General features: G+C 39.7%; 3 protein-coding genes and 1 gene segment (V, D, J or C); 2 read left to right on the top strand and 2 right to left on the bottom strand.

Moving 5' to 3' along the window:
* hltf (helicase-like transcription factor) overlaps positions 1 to 27,616 on the top strand; it is a 196,027-nt gene that overhangs the window by 59,513 nt on the left and 108,898 nt on the right. The gene's annotated exons all lie outside the window — the stretch shown is intronic.
* Positions 381 to 9,271, bottom strand: zgc:101744 (Receptor expression-enhancing protein 6-like). Of its 2 annotated transcripts, none has more exons than XM_035950708.2 (6): positions 9,115 to 9,271; positions 8,899 to 9,031; positions 4,311 to 4,404; positions 2,710 to 2,848; positions 1,213 to 1,403; positions 381 to 1,040 (listed from the first exon to the last, which is right to left on the bottom strand). In XM_035950708.2, the coding sequence occupies exons 2-6, from the start codon at positions 9,011 to 9,013 to the stop codon at positions 1,034 to 1,036; spliced, it is 546 nt and encodes a 181-aa protein (XP_035806601.1). In that variant the 5' UTR covers positions 9,014 to 9,031; positions 9,115 to 9,271; the 3' UTR covers positions 381 to 1,033. The 2 variants fall into 2 exon arrangements, with proteins under 2 accessions (XP_035806601.1, XP_023131510.1); XM_023275742.3 differs by having other exon boundaries at positions 1,235 to 1,403; positions 9,115 to 9,270.
* On the top strand, positions 13,135 to 19,430 carry LOC118469839 (uncharacterized). The gene is made up of 2 exons (XM_055005733.1): positions 13,135 to 14,165; positions 15,680 to 19,430. The coding sequence occupies exons 1-2, from the start codon at positions 13,135 to 13,137 to the stop codon at positions 18,879 to 18,881; spliced, it is 4,233 nt and encodes a 1,410-aa protein (XP_054861708.1). The 3' UTR covers positions 18,882 to 19,430.
* LOC111572176 (Ig lambda-1 chain C region-like) lies at positions 21,619 to 26,006 on the bottom strand. The segment is given in 2 exon segments: positions 21,619 to 22,195; positions 25,996 to 26,006. A coding segment is annotated over 1 exon segment (312 nt).

Below are 27,616 nucleotides of genomic sequence, written 5' to 3'. Positions count from 1 at the left end.
TGAATCTTAAATTGATATACACCGATTTCAAAAATGGTTACTGACACTATAAATTTTCTCAAAACACAGAGGAAAATAGTCAGGCGCCTTTTAAAATTACTGCAGATAAAGTTCATTAATAATGAAAAAAAATACACTAGTGCAGCAAAATGAACTCGAACCAAATCCGCAGAGGTTATGGATCCAAAATTCAATTTCCCCGACTAACCACTGCTATAAAAAAAAAAAATTACAGAAATCACAGGAGCGTGAACATTGTAATTTGGACCAAATAAAACCCCATTTTGCACTTTGTGAGGTGCCTGGAAAAAAGGCCCTGGAAGGAACAGAAATAAAATCATGCAAGTTTAAAGCCAAACGCAGAGATCTCCAGTTCGTCAAGGTTCCAGTTTTATTGAGTTGATAAATTAAGACATCAAAAGACAGAAGTTGTCCAGTTACTGTTAAAGACTGAGAACCTTCTCAATAGCTCAAACAGACTTTAAATTCTGCTTAGCACTTTGAGAATAAGGCTAGTAAGAGAAACCAGGTACCAATGGCATTTAAAAGTTCCACTTTTGATTATCAATGTATAAAAAAAGGCTGTTTAGGAACGCGTTTTAGGGCAGCCTGCTTTAACAACCAGCCTCACTAGCTTTAGCTTTTCCATCACAAATGGCTCAATTGGACATATGTATTAAAACTTATAGGTATGCAATCATTCTTTTTTGCTAGTAATGTATTTTGTCATACCACAAAAAAGATCACATTGAAAAGGTCACAGTTTTAAGCGATTGTCTTAGCAGTACCGATGACAGTAAATTTGTGGATGCACAATCTTTAATGTGTTTTCATGAGAGGAGTGTGAAGCTTCAGTTCACCAAATGAAGTAAGGGTCGGTCAACATCCTTTGACATGGAAGAGGGGGACAAACCAAAGGTGAACAACAGGACGCATACATACACTCACTCAGTCAGACAGCCAGCCAGTCAGTCACATACACAGCAGGCCTTTCCATGTTTCTCACTGGTTCTTGTCGTGGATGAGAGCCCGGCTAACAGCTGATGGAATGAACAGAGAAGAAAAAATACACCATAAATATCATATAGGAAACAATAAACACAAAATAATACTGTATTTGAGGATATTTTTTACAGTGTGAATGTGTGAGGTGAGTTTATTCGGTGTATCAATACGTTGCTGCATGCATTAATTAAATGTGGCTCTACTTGCATGTACACAGTTGGTATCTCACCCTCCTTTGTGACGGTCTCGGTTATGTTCTTAGCCTTGGCACTCAGATCGCTGACCACGGTGTCCATGGCAGCCTGGTGTTTCAAGAAGAATGGCCGGATCAAGCGCTTGTACAAGAGGTCAGAACCGTTCCACGTCACTGGAGCCATACACCAAATCAGGAACAAACACTGAAAAGGGAGCAGAGGGCAGAGCTCAGATATTATATCTAAAGTAAATGGGGCTGGGTTCTTTATCTAGTGTGACAATGAACTGAAGAACTTTGGGTTTTAGTTTGCTGGTTGGAACAAACAAGCAATCTGATGTCACCATGGATGTCAAGAAATCAACATTTTTATATATTTTCAAGTTAGCAGATTAATCAGTAAACACAAAAAATGGAAGGCTTAATCAGTAATGAAAATAACTGTAAGCTGCAGCCCTGTGATTCATAAACCTTGTGCAGTTAACAATAGCAGTGCTGGAATTTTGCTAGAATGTGTGCTGTATCGTATTGTTGCTCTGTTAATAAGCCTATGTTAATTTACCCCCTGCACCGGATCAGACATTGTTTATTAATCCTATTTCTTCCAGGATTAAGTTTTTTCATTGAAAGCAAACCATTTTAATGAAGGCGAACAAGGACGATCGTGGTAATTAGGCCGAAACAATTGGATAAGGAGGTGACTTTGGATGGCCAAAGCAGAGCTCTCTGATGTATGGGTTCACTTTTTCTCATGACACAGATTATAACTTTGCCTGACTATGGAAGAGAAACTCATGTCCCCGATCAAAAGAGAAACATTAAAGAAACAAATTATTTATTCATTTTTAGAGAAAGTATTGTTTTATGCAAATATTTCTAGGATTTCTAGGATATAGTTTTGCAGTGACTGTACAGGAGCAACATCTTTTTTTTTTTTTTTAACAATCAATATAGTTTAATCACATTCTCATTAAAAATAGAGACAATACATTTACTTGCACTTTGATGCTAATAAAACTGCAACATTGGATTTCTACTGTGCCAAAGAGAGCAAAAAGTTTTGCCAAAGCTTTGATAATTAAGTTCCTGGAAGTGTCTCACAAACATTTACAATTCATTCTTGTGTTTTGTTCAATGTGTCATCAGGTGACAGTGTCCACCAATCTGCATGCTGACTTTTTTGGACTATCATTTACAATTTTTCCAGGATGAACACGCTACATTATCAAAAACTTCCTTAGAATGCAGATGTACCCTAGCTCTCTTCTGCATACAGTATATTTTTTTCTGCCATTACGTGATGTGTCCACAAGAGTGCAGTGTTAGCCAGCATCAAAGTAAAGGCCCACAGACATCAAACCTTGTGATTCACCACAGCGACAAGTTTGTGGTTTAATCATGTGAGCAGTCTTAAGTCTGCTGTCAGCTCTATACAGTATCGCTAAAGAGTTTAAACAGAAAAAGTAAAAAGTACCATAAAAACCCTCTACAGAACCTTAACGTCAGCCTACCTTGCCAGCATAGTAAAAAGGGAACCAGAAGAGAAAGATGTCAGAGAAGGCTTCAACAATGCTGAAGAGTCCGTAAACAACCCAGTAGGTCAGCCACTGTGTGTCATCCTCCTTAAGGCTGCTCTCGATGGCCTTGATGCTAAAAGGACAGGAGAACAGGTTTGATCTAATGAACTGATGAGGTAACAACATCCACGGTGCATAAAGGTTTCTAAGTCCAAACTTCAAGTGCGATCTCCTGGGGGCAACAAGCAGCATTGCAGAGCATTTCTTTCCTAATGGGACAGCTACCTGTAGTGTGTGACTCTCATGCATGTTGTTTTCCAAAAATTATTCTACTTCTGTATGAAGTAGGGCATATAGTAAACATGGTTCAGACCTGATGGATACACACAATTTGACTTGGTGAGCTAAATGTTTAAAAAGAAGTTGGTCTATAGTAATAACACCACAGGGGATCTTCAACTTATTGGTCGCTCATATCTTCGGAAGTACACTACTGTTCAAAAGTTTGGGGTCATCCTGGCAATTTCATCTTTTCCATGAAAACTCAGACTTTTATTCATGCGCTAACATAATTGCACAAGGGTTTTCTAATCATCAATTAGCCTTTTAACACGATTAGCTAACACAATGTAGCATTAGAACACAGTCAGGTAAATATTCATTTTCCACATTAACAATGTCCAGACTGTATTTATAATTAATTTATTGTTATCTTCATTGAAAAAAAATGCTTTTCTTTCAAAAATAAGGACATTTCTAAGTGACCTCAAACTTCTGAACAGTAGTGTACATTGGAGGAGTTGTTGGCCACAGTAATCATCCCTGCTCAGTGTGGGGGTGATGAGTTACAAAATTCACAGTCATTGTTTCTGTGCAAAAATGAATGTGTAAAGTTAAGCTAGTCTTGTATTTTTCAGTGTTGTCCTTTAAAGTAAAAAATCTTCTTTTGCTAGTGTTGCTGACAGTGCTCTTTGCTGAGCTGCAGCGGGGGTAATGGTTATAAAAAAACTTTTTTTAATAAAGAAGAACAGTTCAAGGACATCACTTTTACAGCTAGAAGAGAGAAAAAATAACTGCAGTGGCAGGACAGTTTTCAGAGCGCACACATTGATGCAAGCTATGTGACTTCAAAAATCTAAACCTATCCTTTAAGCATTTGTCTTGTAACATATACTTGAATGTGACAAACAAGAGCTAAAAGCAGAGATAAAACACAGTTGTAAAACAATCAGCCAATGTTAGTATTCAATAAAATAAAGTATCAGTGGTAAGTGGTGGTACTAAAGGCAAAACTGACCTTTTCCACAGAATGCTTACTGACATGTAGCAGGAAAACCACACACCTAACCAATTACATTTAATAATTAACAACTTTTGCATTCCAGATGGATGTGTCAGTAATAAAGCGCTGATATTATCTGGTATTATCGTACTGGCTGACTGGAAAGAGCCATAATTATTAATTGTTTGATAAAAATGTGCTCTTCCATACAATTCTAGTTGTCTGCTGATAACCACTGAACTATGTGTCTGTAAGGGAAAGAAACGTAAGAAAACAGTGAATATTACTAGAATAAGGGTGACTTCATACATACGAGAAATATGCTGGATAGACAAAACCAATCAGGTTGCAAAGTAGTGAGGCTCCATAACCAAACAGAAGATACAGCCCGATCAAGCCCAGAACACCTGCAGTGGGAGAAAGACGAGAGGAGGCAAGTGAGGTGAGGGTAGACGGCACGACAGGAAGGGGAGGGTGAGGCTATCCGGTTACTTTACAAACACTTCTCATGTCAAGCCACATTAATTTGTCGTCAGAGTGTGTCTGTTAGCAGGATCTCCAGGCTGTACAGCACCAGGATTAGGAGGAGCTCTAAACACAAGTCAAACACTGGTATTTAAACCCAGTCAATGGAAGAAGCTGACTTTCAATACACCTCAGAGCTCACACAGTCATGTCCAACTATGCACCTCAAGTCTATAGACCCCAAGTAAGTGAGAGATTCCACAAATACCACCGCTCCTGCATAACTTAAAAACATAATTTGTATTACAGTGTAGATGTAATGTACAAAGAAATCTTTGCAGGTGTCTTTAAATGATCAACAATTATTTTCAGGAGGAGTTCTACTGTTAAATATATCATGTACAGTAATGGACATGTAATTGGATTTCAACATTCAATAATAACAACAACACTGCTAAGACAAGTACATGAAATAAACCCAAATAAAACACCCAAAATACTACAGAAAATTAAACAAAGCAGCAGGTTAGAACTTGCAATATGAAACTTGAAGCCACCAGTTTTTTAAAGGAAGTAAGTATGAGAAAGTAATTTCATTTATTGAGTAATATATGAACTGAGCTCTTTGCTGCTTACTTTTGACAACAACACTTTGGCTGCATTGCTTACTGAAATCCCGCAAAGGCTTAAACAGCTTGCTGGCTGGCTGACTGGCTGCCTGACAGAGAGATCCTGACTTTACAAGAAAAAAAAACAAAAAACATACAGTGCACTGCAGTCTGGCCAGCTCTGTTCACCTACCCACTTCTGCCATTAGTGATTTGTCCAAATCTCTTCAAATTAGTCAGTATTTCTCTCTGACATTTTCAGAAGGGACACGTATTTGTCTATTTTCTCTCTCTCTCAAAATGTGTAGAGACAGCTTTATATACATATATATATATATATATATTTTGAACACTCTAAGTTTCAAAATTCAGATGGTGTTTCTAGGGGAACCAGGTGTCAGGTAAAACAGGGCAAGAAGACCAATCTTCAAGCAGCTGTAGATGTCAGTAATGCCATATGTCATTCAGTTTTATGCAAAACTCAAATGCTGATATAAAATTAAAATATGACGAATGCCAAGAACATAATGGAGTCACACAGCATCCAAAGCACTAAAAGCTTTTGATACTGCTGTAACTATTGCCTGTTATTTGCATCTCATTTGCTTGTCGCAGCTCATACACAAATACCCATGCAATTCTGTGTCTACCCAGTCCTCTCTAATGCAGGTAAAGTGGAAGAACTGGTTGAAAGTGAAGACCCTAACTAACAAAGACAATAGCTAACAGATGTTCCAGTCTGCAGAGCAGCAATGTTGCATGTGGAAATGATAAAATGGTTGGTTTAATTGGTCAGTGATGACTAATGGAAATCCAACTGCTAGATATTTTCTTTTATTCAACAAACTGTTGAAGTGCTTCAAGACAATGGGCAATGAACGTGTCCATGTGATATAATGTCTTTCTTGTGGAAAACCTAAAAATAAGGGTCAGAAGTCATTACATAGTTGTGTAATCTTGTAAAATATGACTCAAGCATACCAATTACAGACTAGCGGTAGTCCAGCTGAAAATCCAGTTCCGCTTAACATGAAACTATCACAAAAACCCATTGTTACAAGTACAGTGGGTGAGGGGTGGAAGTTGGCACTAAAAACATGCAGTTAATAGCCACTAATACTACGCTGAACTGGCAGCATGCACAGTACAGAAGAGGCCTCTCTACTGAAGTCAGCACATTAGTCTTCACACATTAAAGTGTCACAAGAGTCAGTGTGAACTCAAGATGTTTCTCAGCAGCTTTGTGACCTTGTTCCTCTGACTAACTCAGATCATGACAAAGTACAATCTAACATTACGGTGAGCCAAAAGGAAGGAATTTGCTATTTGACACTCATTATCACTAATTGTAACATGTCTGAAATATGGCCAAAGTATCAAATGAATGGCTATTTTATCAAGTTCACAAGACACTAACGAGACATCTCGGCAAACAGGACAAGACATGGTATAATTTGACTCCTCTGTCTGGTTCAACCTCCTGCTAAATGCAGGGTCGAGATGAGTCAAGTAGTATTTGCATACAATCTCAAGTATTTGTTTTGCTAGCCATTTTAGTGATGGATATAGAGCAAAAACATGAAAGTATTTGAAAGCAGATCTAAATCAGCAGCTGAATCTGCAACACTGACATTTACTGACCATGTGATAGCTTTATTAATCCATATCAGCTCATCCCTTTACAACAGTATCATAGGAAAGGCAAAGAAGTGCAGAGCAGAAATGCAAAATAAGTTTTTACTGTACTTTAGAACAGGGCTGCAGCTAACAATTGCTTTCATCGTTTGCCAATTGTTTTCTGATTAACCATATAATTGTTTGTTCTATAAGTTGTCAAAAAAAAAGACTGTGTGGTTTACATTTTTGAAGGTCTTAATCTGTCTCACCAGCAGTCCAAAATTCAAAGATATTTGATTTATTTGAATAGAAAACAGAGAAACATTACAGCTTCACATTTCAGAAGCTGGTAATAGAGAATAATTCATCAGTTTAGTTCATTTAAATCAATCAGCGGTTCACATGAGCTGTAGTTTAGAGTTGGTTATCCCTTACATAGCTTGAGTACCAGTGAGCTCTACATTTATTTTTAAGCCGTTTGCTGTCATGCTGAAGTCACAGTTGTTTAATAATCAAATCTAAAGGATCACTTGCAACATATTTTGTCTTATTAAGTTAAAAAAAACACTTTATCTGATGACACACTGGTTTTAAAAATGCTTCTGGACTTTCAAATAATAGCAACCACTAAAATCTGATCCACTGACAGTTAGTTTCATCTGGCATGATTACCAATTTTCTTGTCACCAGAAGTGGAGGGGACTCAGGTTAAAAAAACTCAATATAATCTTTAAAATCTCCTCTTATAACTTATTTTTATAGCTTGGCTTTTTTCCTGAGTGGTGGGTGGCAATAGTTGTGTTTATTTCAATAACTATAAATGTTTATATGTTAAGATTTGAGTTGTATGGCTTTTATTTGATGTTTTTATTGTAAAGCATTTTGCTGCTTTGTTTTAGATAGGTGCCATAACAATAAAGTTAATTTAAGATTAACTACTATCAATTTCCAATATTAGTCAGGTTTTATTATTGGAGTAATGTCTATTAAGAGCTATATCCATCCATCCATCCATCCATCATCTATACACTGCTTAATCCTCACTAGGGTCATGGGGGGGGCTGGAGTCTATCCCAGCTGACTCGGGCGAAGGCAGGGGACACCCTAGACAGGTCGCCAGTCTGTCGCAGGGCTACATATATAGACAAACAAACACTCACACATTCACACCTACGGGCAATTTAGAATGATCAATTAACCTCAGCATATTTTTGGACTGTGGGAGGAAGCCGGAGTACCTGGAGAAAACCCACGCATGCACAGGGAGAACATGCAAACTCCATGCAGAAAGATCCCGGGAAAGCCGGGACGTGAACCAGGGACCTTCTTGCTGCAAGGTGAAAGTGCTAACCACTACACTACTGTGCAGCCCTATTAAGAGCTATATTTTCACAAAAACTCTTCACATTTTTTGCAAACATGCTTGTCATCTGTGACAACTTTTCATCTGCAGGATCAATATTGGCATACTTTATGACCTTGCAATTGAATATTTGAATGCGAATACACATCTGTTTTGAGCAGTTAGGAACAAAGACAGTGGGTTTGAATGTAGGTCACCCTGGCTGACATGTTTCCTGCAGCTGAGTGGCATTGTAGACAAAAAAAAAACTTGCCTGAGGTCTCCGGTCTTTATTGACTTATGCTGTGCAAACTGACTCCAAAGCAGTGTCAAAACACAACTCCCAAAAGCTAATTGGGGGAGCAGCCTACAGCTGAATAACCTGTCATCCTAGAATCTGCTTCCATCTTTGCCTTGCACTGGATATTTCAGGATGTGATAAAAATACCCCCTGAGGACCAGCTGGTGGTGGATCTGAGATATTAGACACAGTTCAGTCAGCAGCAATATTTTTGAAATAGGTGCTCTAGAAGGATTATAAACCGACTCCAATCTTGCATTTCAACATAAAGGTCTGAGCTGGTTGAACTTTGGTATATAGCTCTGGCAATAAAATGAGAACGCTAACAGTGTCAAAGGATATGAAACCACAGTGACAATACACGTACTCATGCACCACTGACCACAACAGTGTGCCAGTTAGTTTCAATGGTAACTTATCAGCTAAATGGTCGAACGTTGGCTTGTTTGCTTAACAAGAAGGGTGTAGCGAGTGTTTTTGGACGATAAGCTCAATAATAGTTGTAGTATGGTACAAAGCATATGTGTGAAGCTAGGTTTTCTTTAGTTTTCGTGTGCTGGTAACATACCCAAGGCGATATATTCTCTCTTCACTCCCGTTTTTTCTTCCAACGTCGCCAACTGATCTGTCACAAAGTTCTTCTCATGGAGCAGAGTCACGAAGCGCTCTTTAAACTGACTCATTTTCGGGCCTTCTTGAGCCTGTGACCGAGACAAACAACACAAATGTTACATGTACCGATACTCGAAAAGTTTGTGATAAAACAGAGGATTATTTTACTAACCTTTGTTTGATAATTTGCCCGAAAACTTGCCGTCGAGAGACTGCCTGACCGCCTGGCTGGCTGCTGACTGAGCTGAGTCGCGGTGATCCAGGGGGAGGAGTCTGGGAGTGAGTCGTTGACCAATCAGAGAGCTCCGCTGAGTAGCGTTCACTGCAGCCGCTAAAACCAACGGTTTGTGCTGCACACAGACTGCGCAGGCGCAGACTGAAATAGGGGCGACTAGTGAAGGTCAGATGGGGCCAGTGAAAATCTTAGGGTGGCACCCTCAAAACAAAACAACACAAAAAACTAGACAAAAACAAAACAGGTCAAAACAAAACAAGTCAAAACAAACAAAACAGGGGTCTTCTGCTTGACCAGCTCTAATTTGCTTGAAACTTTTTTTAGAATCATAAACTATGGATATTTAAGATGAAATCTATGAAAATCTTAGACTGATATATCAAGGATTTTCATTGAAAACATAGGCTGACAATTTCTCTTTTGAACTTTTAAAGATAAAAACTAGAAATTTTCAGTTATTTCTCATCATGCCATTAATTCAGAATCTTAAAGACTGAACATGTAGATCAAAGAGTCTTTGATAATGGGTGTCTAGCAATAATGATAATAATAACAAAAAACATTAAATGATCATGACAAGTTGTATCTTTGAGCATACATACACAAAAAGTGACAATGCAGAAGTCAACAACTAATTTAAAAAATATATATGTAGTTGCATTTCACAAAAATACAAAACAAAACATGTTTTAGGGTTGTGGTGGGGCTGGTGGGGGCTGACTTAGGACGAAGGCGGGGACACCCTGGACAGGACACCAGTCTATCGCAAGGGCACATATAGAGACAAACAAGCACACTCACATTTGCACCTACGGACAATTTAGAATCAACAGTTAACATCAGGATGTTTCTGGACCGTGGGAGGAAGCTGGAGCACATGGAGAAAACCCATGCATGCACAGGGAGAACATGCAGAAAGACCCAGGCCCAGGCCAGGACAGGAAAACAAAACATATTTTTCTTTTTTAAAAATGTTTTTATCAAGTATTTCATATGGGCAGTTTAAAAAAGGGGGGAGTTTTATCTCAAACTGTCTTTGATATTTCAATCAGAATTTTACAAATATCTTTATAAATATTCTTGTATTTATATAAACATTTTCTGGCAAATCAGAGACGGCTGAGCAGAAACTGTTCAAAAAATGATTTGATGACTTGAAACGGAATGACCTGTAAGTGAAATCATAGTGATATATAGTGATTATTGTTAACACTGAACACTTTCTGCACATTTTGTACTTTGGAACAAGTTATGGACAATTCAAGTGCCTCATCTCTCAATATCATACAATTCTTTAAATATTAATCCCCTAAATACGTGTGATGGATCAGGATGCAAAACATGAGGACTCACAAGTGAATTCAACACAGGGATTTTATTTAACCCATAAAGCTAGGCGTGGATGGCAATTTCTCAGGAACTCTTACAGATTAAATAAAACCTCAAGTTTCCACTGTTATTGTCTTCATAACATTGATTCAGATTCTACTGGACAGTAGATTAAATAGTCTCTGATAATGGCCATATTAAAAAAGAAACTATAATAGAACTTTGAGCAGACATTAACATAAAACATGGTACTGCAGAAGTCAATAAGTGATATATTCTGAAACATATGTACCTGAAATTTCCACTGTTATTTCTCTGCATGCCATTGATTCAGAATCTGAAATATTAGACAAATAGATCAAAGATTTTCTAATTATAGGTGTGTTGAAAAAAAAAACAATGAAAAAAATGAAGCTCTCATGGCAAGTCCAATCTTTGAGCACACATTAACAAAACAAATCTATAATGCAAAAGAAAAAGAGTGTTTTTTTCTGAAATTCATGGAGTTGCAATGTCACAGTAATACAAAACAAAACCCATTTTTTCATTATTCTTTGTAAGAAAACTGATATACAGGAGGATAAATATTTGAAAGAAATACAGAAGGCCTTACTGCATTATATTCTATTACGTTTTGAGTTGCCACCTATTGCTTAATTTTAGTGTTTTCTTTTGTATAAATAAATATATTCTGTTGACCTTAATTCACCAGATTATACAATCAAGCAATAAAGTGATAAAATGGACACCCGAAGGCCTCCACCTAATGTGTCTCACCCAGTGTTCAAACAAAACTACGCCCATGTATTTAGAAGAGGGTGTTCTCTGATAATTTATATCACTGCGTGCATGATTGTATCAGTTGTGAGTACAGTTGTGTCTTGATTTCTTGAATATATCTCTTTAAAAAATGTTCAGAAAACTCTGGTAAAGTGTTTGCATGCCTCAGTTCCTGTCAGTACATTCCAGGTAGCAAATCCAGCTTTGTTAATTTCACATTTTTGAAAATATGAGCGATGCAAAATAGAAGCAGGACACTCCAAAAAACCTGATCATAACCAGGCTACAACTAAAAGATGTTTCAAGAAAGCAGTTTGAATGTGGGCTTTAGAAAATACCAACTGGCATGTTTCAATATACTGAACAATTAGTGAATTAATTTTAAAAGTAACAACAGGTTGCAGCCTGACAGTTCTCCTGTGAAACCTGTGAAGAGAAGTTTTGCCTTTAGCCCTTTGAGCAGCTCAAAAAAAAAAAACATGCTCAGCATTATTTTACGTTTGATATGACATGACTTTCACAAAATATTGGATATAAACATGATTTTTAATCAATGCTGTCGTTTGAAGTGTTTGATAGTTGTTATATAGTTAAATACAATCATTTTTCTGTGTTATATGTCAGATCTTGTGACAGTACTTCTTACATTTTACACAACACTGTATCTGTGAGTATACTGTTTATATTTCTTTTTCTTTTCTTCTGCAGGTTTATGAGAATCTGTTCATGAGAATATGCAGGTTTACTGACTTCAATGTAATGCACTGTGTTTTTGGTAAACATCAAGCTATCTATCTGTGGGAAATTATGAAATTACTCAGCGTAATTACTTCATCTTCAATTTCATCACCATTTACAACACTATGAGCAATATTGTGTGTGATATTTCAGATTTATTTTTGCATCTTCTTGCTTCCCACATGTTGTTTTTGACAATTAGTTGAGTAGAGTTACTGAAACTGAACAAAGAAATGTAGGATAACTGAAAAGATTATTCATCTTGAAACAGCAGCTGATGGCTAAGAGAAAGCTACCTAATAATATAATCATTATTACAGATGCATTTGTGCATCGATAGAATTTTAATGCTGCAACAACAACCTGCAAAGGAATAGATTTTGATAATATCACAAACAGGTGTATGGTTCATTCTATGCATTTGCATTGTCTACAATTAGCTGAAGAAGTAGCATATCTTTTGTGATGACTAGTGTAATATAAAGATAAGTTTCCTTTGTGTGGGCTCGCAGTGCCCACTTGTGGCGAGTTTTATGTTCACTCCAGGAAGCTCAGTACAGGAAGTTCAGTGTAACTGTCATGGTCGAAGAGCAGTCGTTCCCGCATCGTCTTGGCCCACATAAGGCTGTAAGTTTAAGTTTAAATTGAATACAATCTTACATAGGAACCTATAAGTAAGTTAAAAGTCAGAAATTTCAGTTTTAAGAAGTTATTTTAAGTAAATGCAAGTTTTATGGTGACAGTTTGGAAGTGTTAGCATTTTTTAGCATTTAAGCTAGCGGACTTTTCTGATGCTAGTCAGGCTAATTCCAATAGTTAAATTGGTCAACAAATTCAGAGTTGGGGAAGCCCTGATGATGGTTTGTTGTGGGGTGTGGCGTGTGGATGTCTTTTTGTTCAAGTCATGTATTTGTAATTCACACTCTGACTGCTGTGTTTTTGTGTGTTGCAGTTTTACAGTTTAAAATAAAGAGATTTTGGAGCAACTGAAATCTCATGTGCACTGTCTGTCGTAGCTAGATATCGTTACATCTGGTGAGGACAGAACAGTAAAAAGCCTTATAATCAGCAGACGGCGCCAGAAGCTGTTACTTCAGCCACCCAGTCATCATGCTGCAGCCATCAGATGCTCGTCTCCAAAGTCCCCAGAGAAGCCGCCAGTCTGACAGTCAAGGAGAGCTATGGGAAACAAGGTCTCGTTGTTCCGGTTCCTCCAAGCGGTCCACGAGGTCATCAGCAAGCGTTGCAGCACTCAAAGCGAGAGCCAAAGCTGGGGCTGCACAAGCGCAGTTGGCCTATGCGGAAGAGGAAGCTGAAGCCATAAAGCAACAAGCTCATATACAAGCTCAACTGCACATATTAAAGGTAAGGAAAGAAGCAGCAGCTGCAGCGGCGGAAGCAAACATCCTAGAGGCAGCGGTTCAATATGAAGATTTGCAACCACTCTGCCAAGAGCCTTCTTCCAACAGCTCAGTGGACTCCAGGCAAAAGGTTCAAAACTACATTGATAGTCAAATCTTCCAGCTAGACAACCAAGCATCAACACAGCCTCCAATATCAAGCACAAACCCTTTCTACCAAGCAGAAACTACAAATCTTCAACCCCAGCAAACACTGGAGCAACAAAATCCCCTCTCTTACAACCTTGTATCAACCCCCAATCCTCGCACTACGTACCCAACTGCAAACTACCAGCATCAGCCATCTAGTTCATGTCCTCCCAGCGCTCAGCTGACATCAAACGTGAGTGATGTAGCCAAGTATCTAATGAGACGTGAACTTATTACAGGCACTATGCAGAAATTTGATGACAATGCACAAAATTATCGTGGCTGGAAAGCATCCTTTCTAAACGTCACTGCAGAGTTAGCCCTGTCATCCAAAGAACAGCTAGACCTCCTGATGAAGTGGCTTGGGCCAAAGTCAACTGAACAAGCAAAGAGAATCAGTGCGGCTCTAATCAACAACACACCTGCTGCTCTCGACATGGTGTGGCAGCGCCTGGAAGAAATGTACGGTGCACCTGAGGTAATCGAGCACGCCCTCTTTAAGAAGATTGAGGACTTTCCTAGAATTACCTCCAGAGACAATACTAAATTGATAGAGTTAGGGGACCTCTTACTAGAACTTGAACTAGCAAAGTCAGAGGGCTATTCTCCAGGGCTAGCCTTCCTAGATACAGCTCGGGGAGTTAATTCTATAATAGAGAAGTTGCCATATTCTTTACAAGAGAAGTGGATCTCGCATGCATATAAATACAAGGTAGATCATAGTGTGACATTCCACCCTTTTCTATCTTCTCAAGATTTGTGCAAGAGCAGGCACGCATAAGAAATGACCCTAGCTTCCTTTTTCTATCAGCAACTCAGCCCAAGTATGACAAACCAGTTAAAAGCAGTACTCGCCCAATGATATCAGTGAAAAAGACTAAAATAGCACAAGGTACTGACTTAACAGAAGCAAGTGAAGAACCGGACAAGGAATGTCCTCTGCATAAGAAGCCACATCCTCTCAGAAAATGTCGCAGCTTTCGCAGCAAGCCTCTTGAAGAGAGAAAATCATATTTGAAGGAAAAAAAGATATGCTTCAAGTGCTGTGCATCAAGTAAACACCAAGCTAAAAACTGTCCTATCAAAGTCACATGCAAAGAATGTCAGAGTGAAAGGCACAATACAGCTCTGCATCCAGGACCTCCTTCATCCGACTTCAAACCACCGGCAGATGTGGAACAGCACGGCGGGGAGCCTGAATCAAGTCTACCACCCGTCTCTGCTACTACAATGTGCACTGAGGTATGTGGGAAACAGCGTAGTCCTAGGTCCTGTGCGAAGATATGTCTCGCTAAAGTTTATCCAACAGGACAAAGAGAGAAGGCGATAAACTTGTATGCGGTCATGGATGAACAGAGTAATCAGTCACTTGCTCGCTCAGACTTTTTTGAAATCTTCAGAGTAAATGAAGGCACCGAGATGTATACTTTGAAGACATGTTCAGGCGTCATGGAAGTAAATGGGAGAAAAGCTAAAAACTTTACTATTGAGTCCATTGATGGTCAAGTTAAAGTCCCGCTGCCTTCTATGCTAGAATGTGACATGATCCCAGAGGATCGCTCAGAAATACCTTCACCTGAAGTTGCCCAACACCACCCACATTTGAAGGCGCTCTCACACAAGATTCATCCTGTGGATCCAAATGCACAGATCCTTCTGCTGCTAGGAAGAGACATCCTGAGGCTGCACAAGGTTAGAGAGCAATCCAATGGTCCCAGTAATGCACCATTCGCTCAACGTCTTGACCTTGGCTGGGTCATTGTGGGTGACGTATGCATAAGCGGCGCTCACAAACCAGTTACTGTCACAGCTTACAAAACTAACACCTTGCAAAACGGACGTCCATCGTATCTAAGTCCCTGCTCTAACGTCCTTCAAGTAAAAGAGAAAAGGATAAAGAGAACAGATGAAACTCAAAATTTCGCAGATATGTACCGAACAAAACACACAGGCAATCTTGGGGATACAGTCTTCTTCAGAAGAGAAGATGATGAAATGTTAGCACCTTCACAACAAGATGCACAGTTTCTCACAATAATGCAAAATGAAATGTACCAGGATGAAACAAACAGCTGGGTTGCGCCCCTTCCATTTGTGACACCCAGACGAGCTCTACCAAACAACAGAGAACAAGCTTTAAAGAGACTCTTCACACTCAAACGCAGTCTTGACAAAAAACCTGAAATGAGAGAGCACTTCCTACAGTTCATGCAGAAAATCCTAGACAATCAGCAAGCAGAAATTGCACCTCCCTTGCAGCCTGATGAAGAGTGTTGGTACCTCCCTATGTTTGGGGTGTACCATCCGCGGAAACCCAATCAAATTCGTGTGGTTTTTGACTCAAGCGCCAAACATGAGGGTTTAGCACTCAACGACGTCCTCTTGAGTGGCCCAGATCTTAACAATGCCTTGCTAGGAGTGCTCATCAGATTCCGCAGAGAGCCTATTGCAGTAACAGCAGACGTGGAGCAAATGTTCTACTGTTTCAAAGTGAGAGAAGACCATCGCAATTATCTGCGATTCCTGTGGCACAAAGACAATGACATCACAGCGGAGATTATCGAGTACCGCATGAAAGTTCATGTGTTTGGGAATCGGCCCTCTCCTTCTGTCGCCATCTACGGGCTATGCAAAGCAGCTGAGGTAGGAGAGACGGAACATGGCAAGGATGTATCACAGTTTGTCACCAGGAACTTTTATGTGGACGACGGTCTTATCTCACTACCAACAGAACTGGAAGCTGTCACTCTCCTACAAAATACACAGAAAATGTTGGCCGAGTCAAATCTGCGCCTACACAAAATCGCTTCAAACAGCAGCAAAGTTATGGAGGCATTCCCCACAAGTGACTTGGCAAAAGACATTAAAAGTCTCAACCTCGACAGTGACCCGTTGCCTGTTCAGAGAAGTTTAGGCATCAGCTGGAGTCTTGATTCGGATACTTTCACTTTCCGAGTGTGCAAAGAGGAAAAACCCTTCACCAAAAGGGGTGTACTATCTACTGTTAATAGTTTGTACGACCCTTTGGGTTTTGTTGCACCTATAACTGTACAGGGAAAAGCACTCATTAGAGAACTCATCACCGAACCATGCGACTGGGATGATCCCTTGTCCCCTGACAAAGAAAGGCTATGGACTGCATGGAAAGATTCACTTCTGGAGCTAGAGCACATAAACATCCCCAGATCGTATGTGCCATTGTCTCTCTCCTCAATGCAACACAGAGAACTTTGTGTCTTCAGCGACGCTTCATCAACAGCTATAGCAGCTGTCGCCTACATACAAGTTCAAGATGAGTATGGACAGTACTTCACTGGATTTGTCATGGGGAAATCGAAACTAGCACCAAGGCCAGCGCACACTATCCCACGTCTTGAGCTGTGTGCAGCCGTCCTTGGTGTGGAAATGGCAGAACTCATATCTCAAGAAATAGACATTAACCTGCACGCTGTCAAGTTCTACACAGACAGTAAGATCGTGCTGGGTTACATCTACAACACCTCAAGAAGGTTTTATGTCTATGTATCAAACAGAGTCTCGAGAATCAGAAAGTCGTCTGTGCCATCACAGTGGCATCATGTCTCATCAGAAACCAACCCGGCAGACATTGCTACACGTCCAATAACAGCACTTCTATTGCCCCAAACCTGCTGGTTCACTGGACCACCTTTCCTGACAAGAGAACTGTCAGATTTGCCTCGTACACCGGATGCAAACAACTTCAAACTTGTCGATCCAGAACAAGATGCAGAGATTCGCCAAGACGTCACCGTCTGCGCTACTCAAGTTAGCAACAAACCTCTCAGCTCGCACCGCTTCGAAAGATTCTCGTCGTGGGAACATCTCATAAGGGGTATGAAAAAACTCATCACAGTAGCCAGAATCAAAACAAAAGCTACAGACCCAAACACCACAAATCTGCAAACTCAGGCTAAACTGACAGTCATTGCAAGTGTTCAACAATGTGCATTCAGAGAGGATATAAAGAAGTTGCATAAAGGGGAGCAAATCTCGAAACCAAGCCCATTGTGGACTCTAAATCCATTCACAGACTCAAGTGGGCTGTTAAGAGTAGGAGGTCGCACATCCCTAGCTGATCTTCCATATGACGAAAAGTACCCACTGATACTTCCAAAAAAGCATCATGTGTCAACTCTGCTTGTGAGACATTATCACCAAGCTGTCGCTCACCAAGGTCGCCACCTCACAGAGGGAGCTCTACGATCTGCAGGTGTTTGGATAATTGGTGCCAGAAAACTAGTCTCGAGTGTAATCCATCAGTGTGTCACATGTCGCAAGCTTAGAGGTAGACCTGCTGATCAGAAAATGGCTGACCTACCTGAGGACCGTCTTGTTATGGAGCCTCCATTCACTAGGGTGGGCTTAGACGTCTTTGGGCCATGGACTGTTGTCACCCGCAGGACAAGGGGTGGTAGTGCAGAAAGCAAGCGCTGGGCAGTTTTATTCAGTTGCCTAGGCACACGCGCTGTTCACATTGAGGTCATCGAGTCTATGTCCACCTCAAGCTTCATTAAAGCCCTGCGAAGGTTTTTTGCTGTCAGAGGCCCTTCCAAAGTTCTCAGATCAGACCGTGGAACTAACTTTATTGGGGCTTGTAAAGAGTTGAAAATCAGATCTGACGACTCAGAAATCCAAGACTACTTGAGTAAAGAAGGCTGCACGTGGACCTTTAACACCCCCCACTCATCACATATGGGTGGTTCGTGGGAAAGGATGATAGGCATTGCTCGCCGCATTCTTGACGCCATGTTACTGCAGTCAAGTCCTACTCGCCTCACGCATGAAGTCCTCGCAACGTTAATGGCGGAAGTTATGGCTATCATTAATGCCCGCCCATTAGTTCCCATCACCACAGATTCAGACACTCCAACCGTTTTGACCCCTTCCATGCTCCTAACTCAAAAGGCAGGAGCTGCTCCTGCTCCAGAAGGGTCATATGACATTAAGGATATGTACAGGAAGCAATGGCAACATGTTCAAAGTCTCGCAGATGCTTTTTGGAAACGCTGGAGACAAGAATATTTGTCAACTCTACAAGTCAGAAATAAATGGACTCATGACAAGGACAAAATCCAAGAAGGAGATGTTGTCTTAGTAAAGGATGATCTGGTGAAGCGCAACGAATGGCCCATTGGACTCATTACTAAGTGCATCCCAAGTGAAGACAAAAGGATCAGAAAGGTGAAGGTAAAAGTGGTAAAACAAGGGTCTCCACGTGTCTATCTTCGACCTGTAACTCAACTCATTCTGTTGCTCTCTCCAAACAGTGGAAGAAAGACTGATTAGTTTAAATGGTATAAAGTGTTTATACCAGGCGGGGAGTGTGATGACTAGTGTAATATAAAGATAAGTTTCCTTTGTGTGGGCTCGCAGTGCCCACTTGTGGCGAGTTTTATGTTCACTCCAGGAAGCTCAGTACAGGAAGTTCAGTGTAACTGTCATGGTCGAAGAGCAGTCGTTCCCGCATCGTCTTGGCCCACATAAGGCTGTAAGTTTAAGTTTAAATTGAATACAATCTTACATAGGAACCTATAAGTAAGTTAAAAGTCAGAAATTTCAGTTTTAAGAAGTTATTTTAAGTAAATGCAAGTTTTATGGTGACAGTTTGGAAGTGTTAGCATTTTTTAGCATTTAAGCTAGCGGACTTTTCTGATGCTAGTCAGGCTAATTCCAATAGTTAAATTGGTCAACAAATTCAGAGTTGGGGAAGCCCTGATGATGGTTTGTTGTGGGGTGTGGCGTGTGGATGTCTTTTTGTTCAAGTCATGTATTTGTAATTCACACTCTGACTGCTGTGTTTTTGTGTGTTGCAGTTTTACAGTTTAAAATAAAGAGATTTTGGAGCAACTGAAATCTCATGTGCACTGTCTGTCGTAGCTAGATATCGTTACATCTGGTGAGGACAGAACATCTTTGAAAAGATAAAAACAGAGAAACTAAAATGTTCATGTTGCTTTTGACTGTTGTTCTCAGATTTCATGTAACAGCTTCTTGTTGTTCTTCAACAGCAGATGGAGTTTGCTCAGTTTTAATTAGACTACATATTATTTTTTTGAGCATTTTCAGGGATTTCAATGATAATTCATGCAACTGTAAATGATCAGTTTATACTTGAGAGGTTTAGGTGAATAGATGCTAAAGGCTACTGCTGCTCTGCTTCATATATCAAATTTAACACTGATGGTAAAGGGAACTAGGAGTGTAAGACGACATCATTTGTTGAAAATACCAGTCTGAGAAGAATGAAGCTAAATTACAACCATAGTCACTGATTGAATGAAGATTGTTGTTGTTTCTAATTTCAGAAATGAAGCATCTTGATCACACAGCTGGAATATGTGAACATGGATGCATCAGTATGGAGTTGTTCTGAACCTTGCCTGTCAGCAGAGGGCAGCTTACACCTACATATAAGAACAAAGGCTTTCAGGCAGCTTTGCAAAGACAGACTCAGCACTGAGAGGGGAACAGAAAGTAAGAAGTTTCTAAATGTGCTCCATCAGTCCACAGGGAGATGTATCTTTCATCCTCTCGGCTTTCAGTTTCACATGGACAGGTGTGCAGAAATGTGTTTTGCATGATTTTTATGCTTGGCTGCTCCTCAGTTTAAGTTCTTCTGTCACTGAGACTCTGGACTGTTTTCATGCACTCACACTGAACAACTGCATCAGGATGATGTTTCCAGTAACTCTGATTGTCATGTTGGGTTTTCTGAGTCACGGTGAGACAATTTGAAAACATATCTGCCATATTTTCTGTCTGTTCCTTTCATAGTTTCACCCATTGGATTTTCTATGTTGTCTTCTTCTTACTCTGATAATCTAAAGTGATGCTCCATGTTGTGAGCAAACAATCATTTCTCCTCAAGGTCTGAATTTTGTTTCTTATTTCAGAGACTTCTGCCAACAGTTTTCTGACTCAGACTGACAAATCCAAGTCTGTCAGTCTTGGTGGGACTGTGACCATCAGTGCCACAGGAAGTTCAGATATTGGTGCTGATCTCAGTTGGTACCTTCAGAAACCTGGACAACCTACTAAACTTCTGATATACAAAGCATCAAGCCTCTTCTCAGGAACTCCGTCTAGATTCAGAGGCAGTAGATCTGGTTCTCAGTACACTTTAACCATCAGTGGTGTTCAGGCTGAAGATGTTGGAGATTATTACTGTCTCGGCTACCATGGTGATGATGCATTCACACAGTGATTTATGGTCGTACAAAAACCTCCTTCAGTTTGACTGCAGGTGCAGAGGGTTGGTGAAGAGACTGTGATGAGGACAACTGGTCCAGTGAACACAACACAAGAGTCACCAAGCAGAAACACAATGAAGCAAAATAAAACTCAGTTTCTTACATGCAGCTTGAACTGAAATATATATAACATAAATCCTGTATTTTTAACTATTGATTGTTGCGAGAATGAGTCCACTGACAAAAAAAGAAAAAAAATGAGCAATGTTTCTATGTAGCTTTAACTTAAATAACTTAAATGAGGGCCTTAATTTAAACTTAAATTTAAATATTATATTCTGTATATTCAAGAACGAAATTGTCATCAATGAGAACATAGTGTTTCCATTTGTTGACACTGACCAGTACATTGGTATTAAGATACAAGTGGTCACATTTCACAGGAAGATGTTGTACTTTTTCCTTCATACTATATTGATACATTCTGTCAAACTAATGAAGGAAGTCTCATTGCATGTTAATGAAAAGCTGAAAATTTAATATACCAAGCCTGATTGCATGTGCATAAAGATATACTGTAATACAAAGACATACAAATACAGTAATTTATTAAAAATTGCACATTGATTTCATGCTCTTGTTCAAGTTTGGGCATTGTTACAATAATATATGAAGCAGAACATGAGAAAATCAGAAATATACTGTCTTGTTTCTGTAAAAGTTTGTTTCAAAAAGTGTTAAAAATCTTCAACATCTGTTCTCATTCTTTGTCAGAAACAAAGGGGCAAGTTTTAATTACTCATCATGAGAAAAGAGGACAAAACACTTCATCATCTTATTTCTTCATGCAAACTTTATTAGCCAGAAACATCAACATGACAGTTATGAAGCAAAGTCACATAAAGCTGTTGAGCTGCACACTTTATTCTCTAAATTCCTGCTGTCCAACACTTTACAGCAGTGTTGGTGTCTGTCACACAAAGCTTGAGTTTCCTCTACAAACATTCCAAGTGACAGTGATGAGAGCAGCAGCTGTGCTCCTCCTGCTCCCCCCACACAGAGCTCCTGTCCTGGGCTTCAGCTGCTCCCTCTAGTCCTGACACTGGCTCCTGTGGAGGGAGCGGCTCTGCCTGTGGTCATGATGGAGGACATGGCAGGAGTACTGCTCTCCTTTCATCCAGCGCTCCTGGCTCAGGCTCAGGGTGCTGCTGCTGCTGTAGCGTCCGCTCTTCTCCTCCTCGGAGCTGCTCAGGACCCCCTCTGTCACCTCCGTCCCGTCCACCTCCCAGCTCACCACGGCTCCCTGAGGAGAGTAGCCGCTCAGCAGGCAGGCCAGCGTGGCCGAGCCTCCGGAGAGCTGCTCAGAGGAGGGAGGGAGCAGAGAGACTGAGGGCCTGACCATGGGGCCAGCTGGAGGGGAGAGCAGAGACACAGGAGGACACATTGACTTCCACTGTAGGACAGACAGACAGACAGACAGACTCTGATGATACATGACAGAGGTTAACATGACTGTGGATCAGCTGTGAGCAGGATGCTGTGATGAGACAGAGGAGAGGAGGCCACACATGGACGCAAATCAGGGTTTTTACTAACAAAAATCATCTAATTATTGATGTAACTTTGACTTTTCAAGTGTGAATCTTCAACTGTGTGTCTCATGAAAAATGCCAAAGACTGACACCAAAATGTGTCACATAACTCAGGTGTAAATGTAATAAACACTGACAGGGATTTATCGCCTCAACGACTTTCTTGATGAAAGAAATGAAATGTCTGCACACAGTTGAAGACGTTGTCATCTGTTTGTTTCACTTCCTTCTCACCACCTGAAAATAAGCAGCTCAAAACTCAAACTACTGTTAATATTAATACACATTTAAATTTATTCTTTGTCAACATGTACATCAGGTTTTGTATCCAAAGATTCAATATTAAAAATTACAATATAAACTACCTCATGATTTCATTTGTTGGTATAAATTGTACACGATTAATTCCAAATGAAAATGTAAAAATTCTAATTGTTTATCATATTTTGATCATCTACAATACAAGAAATGTTATATTTTCATAATTTAATTGTTTGTGCTTTTTTCATGCCACATTTGTGATTTCAGTCATGATGATAAATGATCACAAAAATCTACAAAACACAAATTATCAGTAAAACAAACTCTTGTTTTATCAGATCCTGATGCAGAACTTTGAAACATGTTTTATATGGTAGAAATGAGAAAATTGTGATACTTACAGTGAATGATGAGTTTGGTTCCTCCACCAAAAGTGCACCACAGTGATACAAACTCATTGAGTGGCCGTACAAAAACCTCCTGCACTGAGAACAAGCATCTAAGTACCGAAAATGTACTTTTTCCTCAATAAAACTTGTCAGTTTTTGTCTTTCTTTCATGTACAAAATGATTACCTTGAGCAGATGTAAATTGTTTCATAATTTAAGATAATTTTCATGATTTTATGGAAACATCTGAGAGTTGAGGGGAAACTGTGAATTTTACCTGTAATATATTCTTTTGAAAGATTGTGAAACAGTATGTTTACAAAATCAGTGAATCAAACTACGACAATAAACCTTTAAACGTTAAATATGTTAAATGAACATGAGTATTAAAGAAGAAGAAGAGAAGAAGACTTATACCAACCACCCTGGCAAAATTTGAATCCAAATGTTGAAAATGCTCAAATATATTTTGGATATATTTTCCTCTGTTCCACTGAGATGATATTTAGTGTAAATCCAAACAGTGTTTCTCCTGGTTTTGTGTCCCACGTTGCCTTCAGTGTGTTGACAGCAGAGAAATCATTTCCATAGAGAGGAGGCTTTGCATCATCAGCTGATGTGAAGTGAGAAGGTTTATAGTCCTGTGAGTTCAACACTGCAGGACTCACATCTGTCAGTCAACACAGCAGAAAGCACAACCACCATGACTCTCATCTCCATCCTCATCTGGACGCTGCTCTGCTGCTGTTTTACAGGTTCATTCATTCAGCAACATTTCAGACATCATCTTCTGCCTTTTGTCTCATTTATTTGTGATAATAAATGAATAATTTGTTTGTGTTTGCAGGATGCAGCAGTCAGGTGACTGTGACTCAACCTCCAGTAGTGACATTTACTCCAGGATCCACTGTCACTCTGACCTGTAAAGTTAGCACTCCGGTTTACATTTGTGGTGGTGTAAATTTATGTGTTTTCTGGTATCAACGGAAGTCTGGAGAAACTCCAAAGCCCCTTATAAGACATTTAAACGTGCGTCATTCTGGAACACCGGCTCGATTCAGTGGCAGTGGAAGAAGCACTGATTTCTCTTTGACCATCACTGGAGTTCAGACTGAAGATGCAGCAGTTTACTACTGTAAGAGTGTTCATGCAATAAACAATGGTGAAGTGTTCACACAGTGATATAGAGTCGTACAAAAACCTCCCACAGTTTAACTGAAGGCTGCAGGTGCAGAAGGTTGACAGTGATGAGAAAAACTGGTTCAGTGAACACAACACAAGAGTGATCAAGCAGAAACACAGTGAATCTAAATAAAAACCAGAAGATATTCCGCATCTTACATGTAATTTTAAATTAGATGTGGATCATTAAAACTTCTCTTTTTTGTGCTTGTTAATGAGTCCACTGAAGGACACAGATAACAGTATTTTGTTATGTTTTAATTTGTCAGCACATATAGCATCAGCATAATGTGGTCATAGCATTTGAAAAATTCAGATATTATATTATGCACGTTATATTTATGCCTGTAATAAAACCAGTAATTGAAATCTCACTGGATGTTGAACAGGAGTGTGATGGAAATACGAGATATGATGCATGAATAATATGTTGCAAAATAAATAAAAAAGACAATGATTAGGTTTAAACTGCACTTTTATTTTAGGCCTTTGGTTAAGAGATATGAAGCAGAACATGAATAAGATCAGTTTCACATCACTGAATTAACATAAAAGTTGCAATGAACTGGCAGAAATGTGAGAAGAGAGGAGATGTGCAGCTTGATGAAGATCTCACAAGCATCATCTCCACACAGCAGCTGTTGCTGAAGCTCTACTCTGAGCAGCTCTCAGGGTCCAGGCTTTGACTGACAGGACTGTGTCCATCCAGACTGGCCTCACAGCTCACTGAGCCCGCCTTCCTCCACTGGTCTGCAGGGAGGCTCAGGGTGCTGCTCCAGCTGTAGTGGCCGTCCCTCCCCAGGACCTCCAGGCTGTGTGACACCCCTGAGGACCTGCTGCTGCCCCCCACCTTCCAGCCCAGCCTCCAGGCTGAGGGGAAGCCCCCGCTGGCCAGACACACCAGTGTGGCACTGCTCTGCTGCACCTCCTGTGTGGAGGGGGGGAGGACGGTCAGGGTGGGGCGCACCACACCCACTGGAGGGGAGAGAGGGGGAGGAGAGGGGGGAGACAACACACAGGAGTCACAATGAAGGCTGGGAATCAGGAGAAATCACACACTGCTCATTTCATGAGTCTGATCCAATAAAACACGACAACTTGTTTTACTGTTGCACCATAAATCACTCAGCATCAAACCATCAGACTCATGATTCAAGAGGAAATAAGTAAAAGATTCATCAATGGAGATTATTGATGACATGATCAGATGTGTTTGATAACGTGTGACAGTGAATAACTTCATTCCTGTGACGGTTTTCTGATGTTCAAACTGACAGAGTTGAAACACTGATGTGAAAACAGTTGAGACTTTGTCATCTGTCTCTTTCACTTCCTTCAAACTGAAATGACTGAACCGTGAACACAGTTGATCTGCATTTACCGCTAAAATTATATTTATTGGACAGAAATCCATATCAGAGTTTCATTTTTAAAAATTGTTTCTTATTCTTTTTAAAATAAAGCAACAAAAGTGTCGAAAAATTCAGGTAACAGTTGGAAAGATTTTGCTCCGAAAAATTTTACCCTAAAATGTTTAAAAAGCAAAAATTAATTCATGGTATTATTGCAACATTAATGGTCAAAATATATATATAGTTGTTAATTTTGTAATTTGTGATACTGAATGAGTATTCTTCTTCTCAGACAGTAAGACCAACTTCTCTCTGTAAATCTGAAAATTCAACATCAGCAATATTCTCTGAATTTTATCACATTTGGAAAAACATTTAAATAAATATATATCAATGCTCAATTTTGCACAGAGGAAAAAATGTCTGGTACTCACAGTCAATGATGAGTTTGGTTCCTCCACCAAAAGTGTACCACAGTGATACAAACTCATTGAGTGGCCGTACAAAAACCTCCTGCACTGAGAACAAGCATCTAAGTACCGAAAATGTACTTTTTCCTCAATAAAACTTGACAGTTTTCTTCTTTCTTTCATGTACAAAATGATTACCTTGAGCAGATTTAAATTGTTTCATAATTTAAGATAATTTTCATGATTTTATGGAAACATCTGAGAGTTGAGGGACAACTGTGAATTTTCCCTGTAATATAACAATTTAAAAGACTATAAAACAGAATGCTTACAAAAGCAATGAGTCAAACTACGACAATAAACCTTTAAAAGTTAATAATGTTAAATGAACATAAGTATTAAAGAAAAACAAGAGAAGAAGACTTATACCAACCACCCTGGCACAATTTGAATCCAAATGTTGAAAATGCTCAAATATATTTTGGATATATTTTCCTCTGTTCCATTGAGATGATATTTAGTGTAAATCCAAACAGTGTTTCTCCTGGTTTTGTGTCCCACGTTGCCTTCAGTGTGTTGACAGCAGAGAAATCATTTCCATAGAGAGGAGGCTTTGCATCATCAGCTGATGTGAAGTGAGAAGGTTTATAGTCCTGTGAGTTCAACACTGCAGGACTCACATCTGTCAGTCAACACAGCAGAAAGCACAACCACCATGACTCTCATCTCCATCCTCATCTGGACGCTGCTCTGCTGCTGTTTTACAGGTTCATTCATTCAGCAACATTTCAGACATGATCTTCTGCCTTTTGTCTCATTTATTTGTGATAATAAATGAATAATTTGTTTGTGTTTGCAGGATGCAGCAGTCAGGTGACTGTGACTCAACCTCCAGTAGTGACATTTACTCCAGGATCCACTGTCACTCTGACCTGTAAAGTTAGCACTCCGGTTTACATTTGTGGTGGTGTAAATTTATGTGTTTTCTGGTATCAACGGAAGTCTGGAGAAACTCCAAAGCCCCTTATAAGACATTTAAACGTACGTCTTTCTGGAACACCGGCTCGATTCAGTGGCAGTGGAAGAAGCACTGATTTCTCTTTGACCATCACTGGAGTTCAGACTGAAGATGCAGCAGTTTACTACTGTATGAGTGATCACAACGGCGTAGGGTTCACACAGTGATTTATGGTCGTACAAAAACCTCCTCAGTCAGACTGCAGAGACTCTGAACTGTTACAGCAGGAACCAAGTGCAGCTGTTGAAGAGGAAGAAACTCTGACACAGACCACTGAACACAGAGCTGACAGGAACCTCACCAAGTTTAAGTTACTTACTCACATTCACCGACACAACATACTACATCTTTCAGGCTCATTTTTATCAGTTCAGAAACAACATCCTTAAAAATCTGTAATGACATCATGATTAATGCATCACATAGGGAGAAGATATCCTTTCTGTTTGGTATTAATCTTTTCATTTTCATTTAAAATTAAGGTAATGGAACTAATATTTGCATGTTGCTTTCACCCCAAGACATGAATAACTTTAGACTGACACCTTTTAATGAGCACAGCAGAAACCACAATCACCATAAGTCTTAGTCCCACCTTCATCTGGTCGTTAATGTGCTGCTGTTCTT

Source organism: Amphiprion ocellaris, chromosome 20 (genome assembly GCF_022539595.1).
Source record: "Amphiprion ocellaris isolate individual 3 ecotype Okinawa chromosome 20, ASM2253959v1, whole genome shotgun sequence".
In the NCBI taxonomy this organism is placed as follows: Eukaryota; Metazoa; Chordata; class Actinopteri; family Pomacentridae; genus Amphiprion; species Amphiprion ocellaris.
The sequence above is the reverse complement of the archived record's forward strand: the minus strand, read 5'-3'. Positions and strand labels throughout refer to the sequence as shown.

Coding starts and splice junctions, on each gene's coding strand:
- zgc:101744 (XM_023275742.3), bottom strand. CDS start 9,013: ATGAGTCAGTTTAAAGAGCGCTTCGTGACTCTGCTCCATGAGAAGAAC. Junction 1,404..2,709: donor CTTTTTACTATGCTGGCAAG/GTAGGCTGACGT, acceptor CTCCCTTTTCAG/TGTTTGTTCCTGATTTGGTG. Junction 1,041..1,234: donor CGAGACCGTCACAAAGGAGG/GTGAGATACCAA, acceptor TCATTCCATCAG/CTGTTAGCCGGGCTCTCATC.
- LOC118469839 (XM_055005733.1), top strand. CDS start 13,135: ATGCTGCAGCCATCAGATGCTCGTCTCCAAAGTCCCCAGAGAAGCCGC. Junction 14,166..15,679: donor CTAGAACTTGAACTAGCAAA/GTCAGAGGGCTA, acceptor TGTGACACCCAG/ACGAGCTCTACCAAACAACA.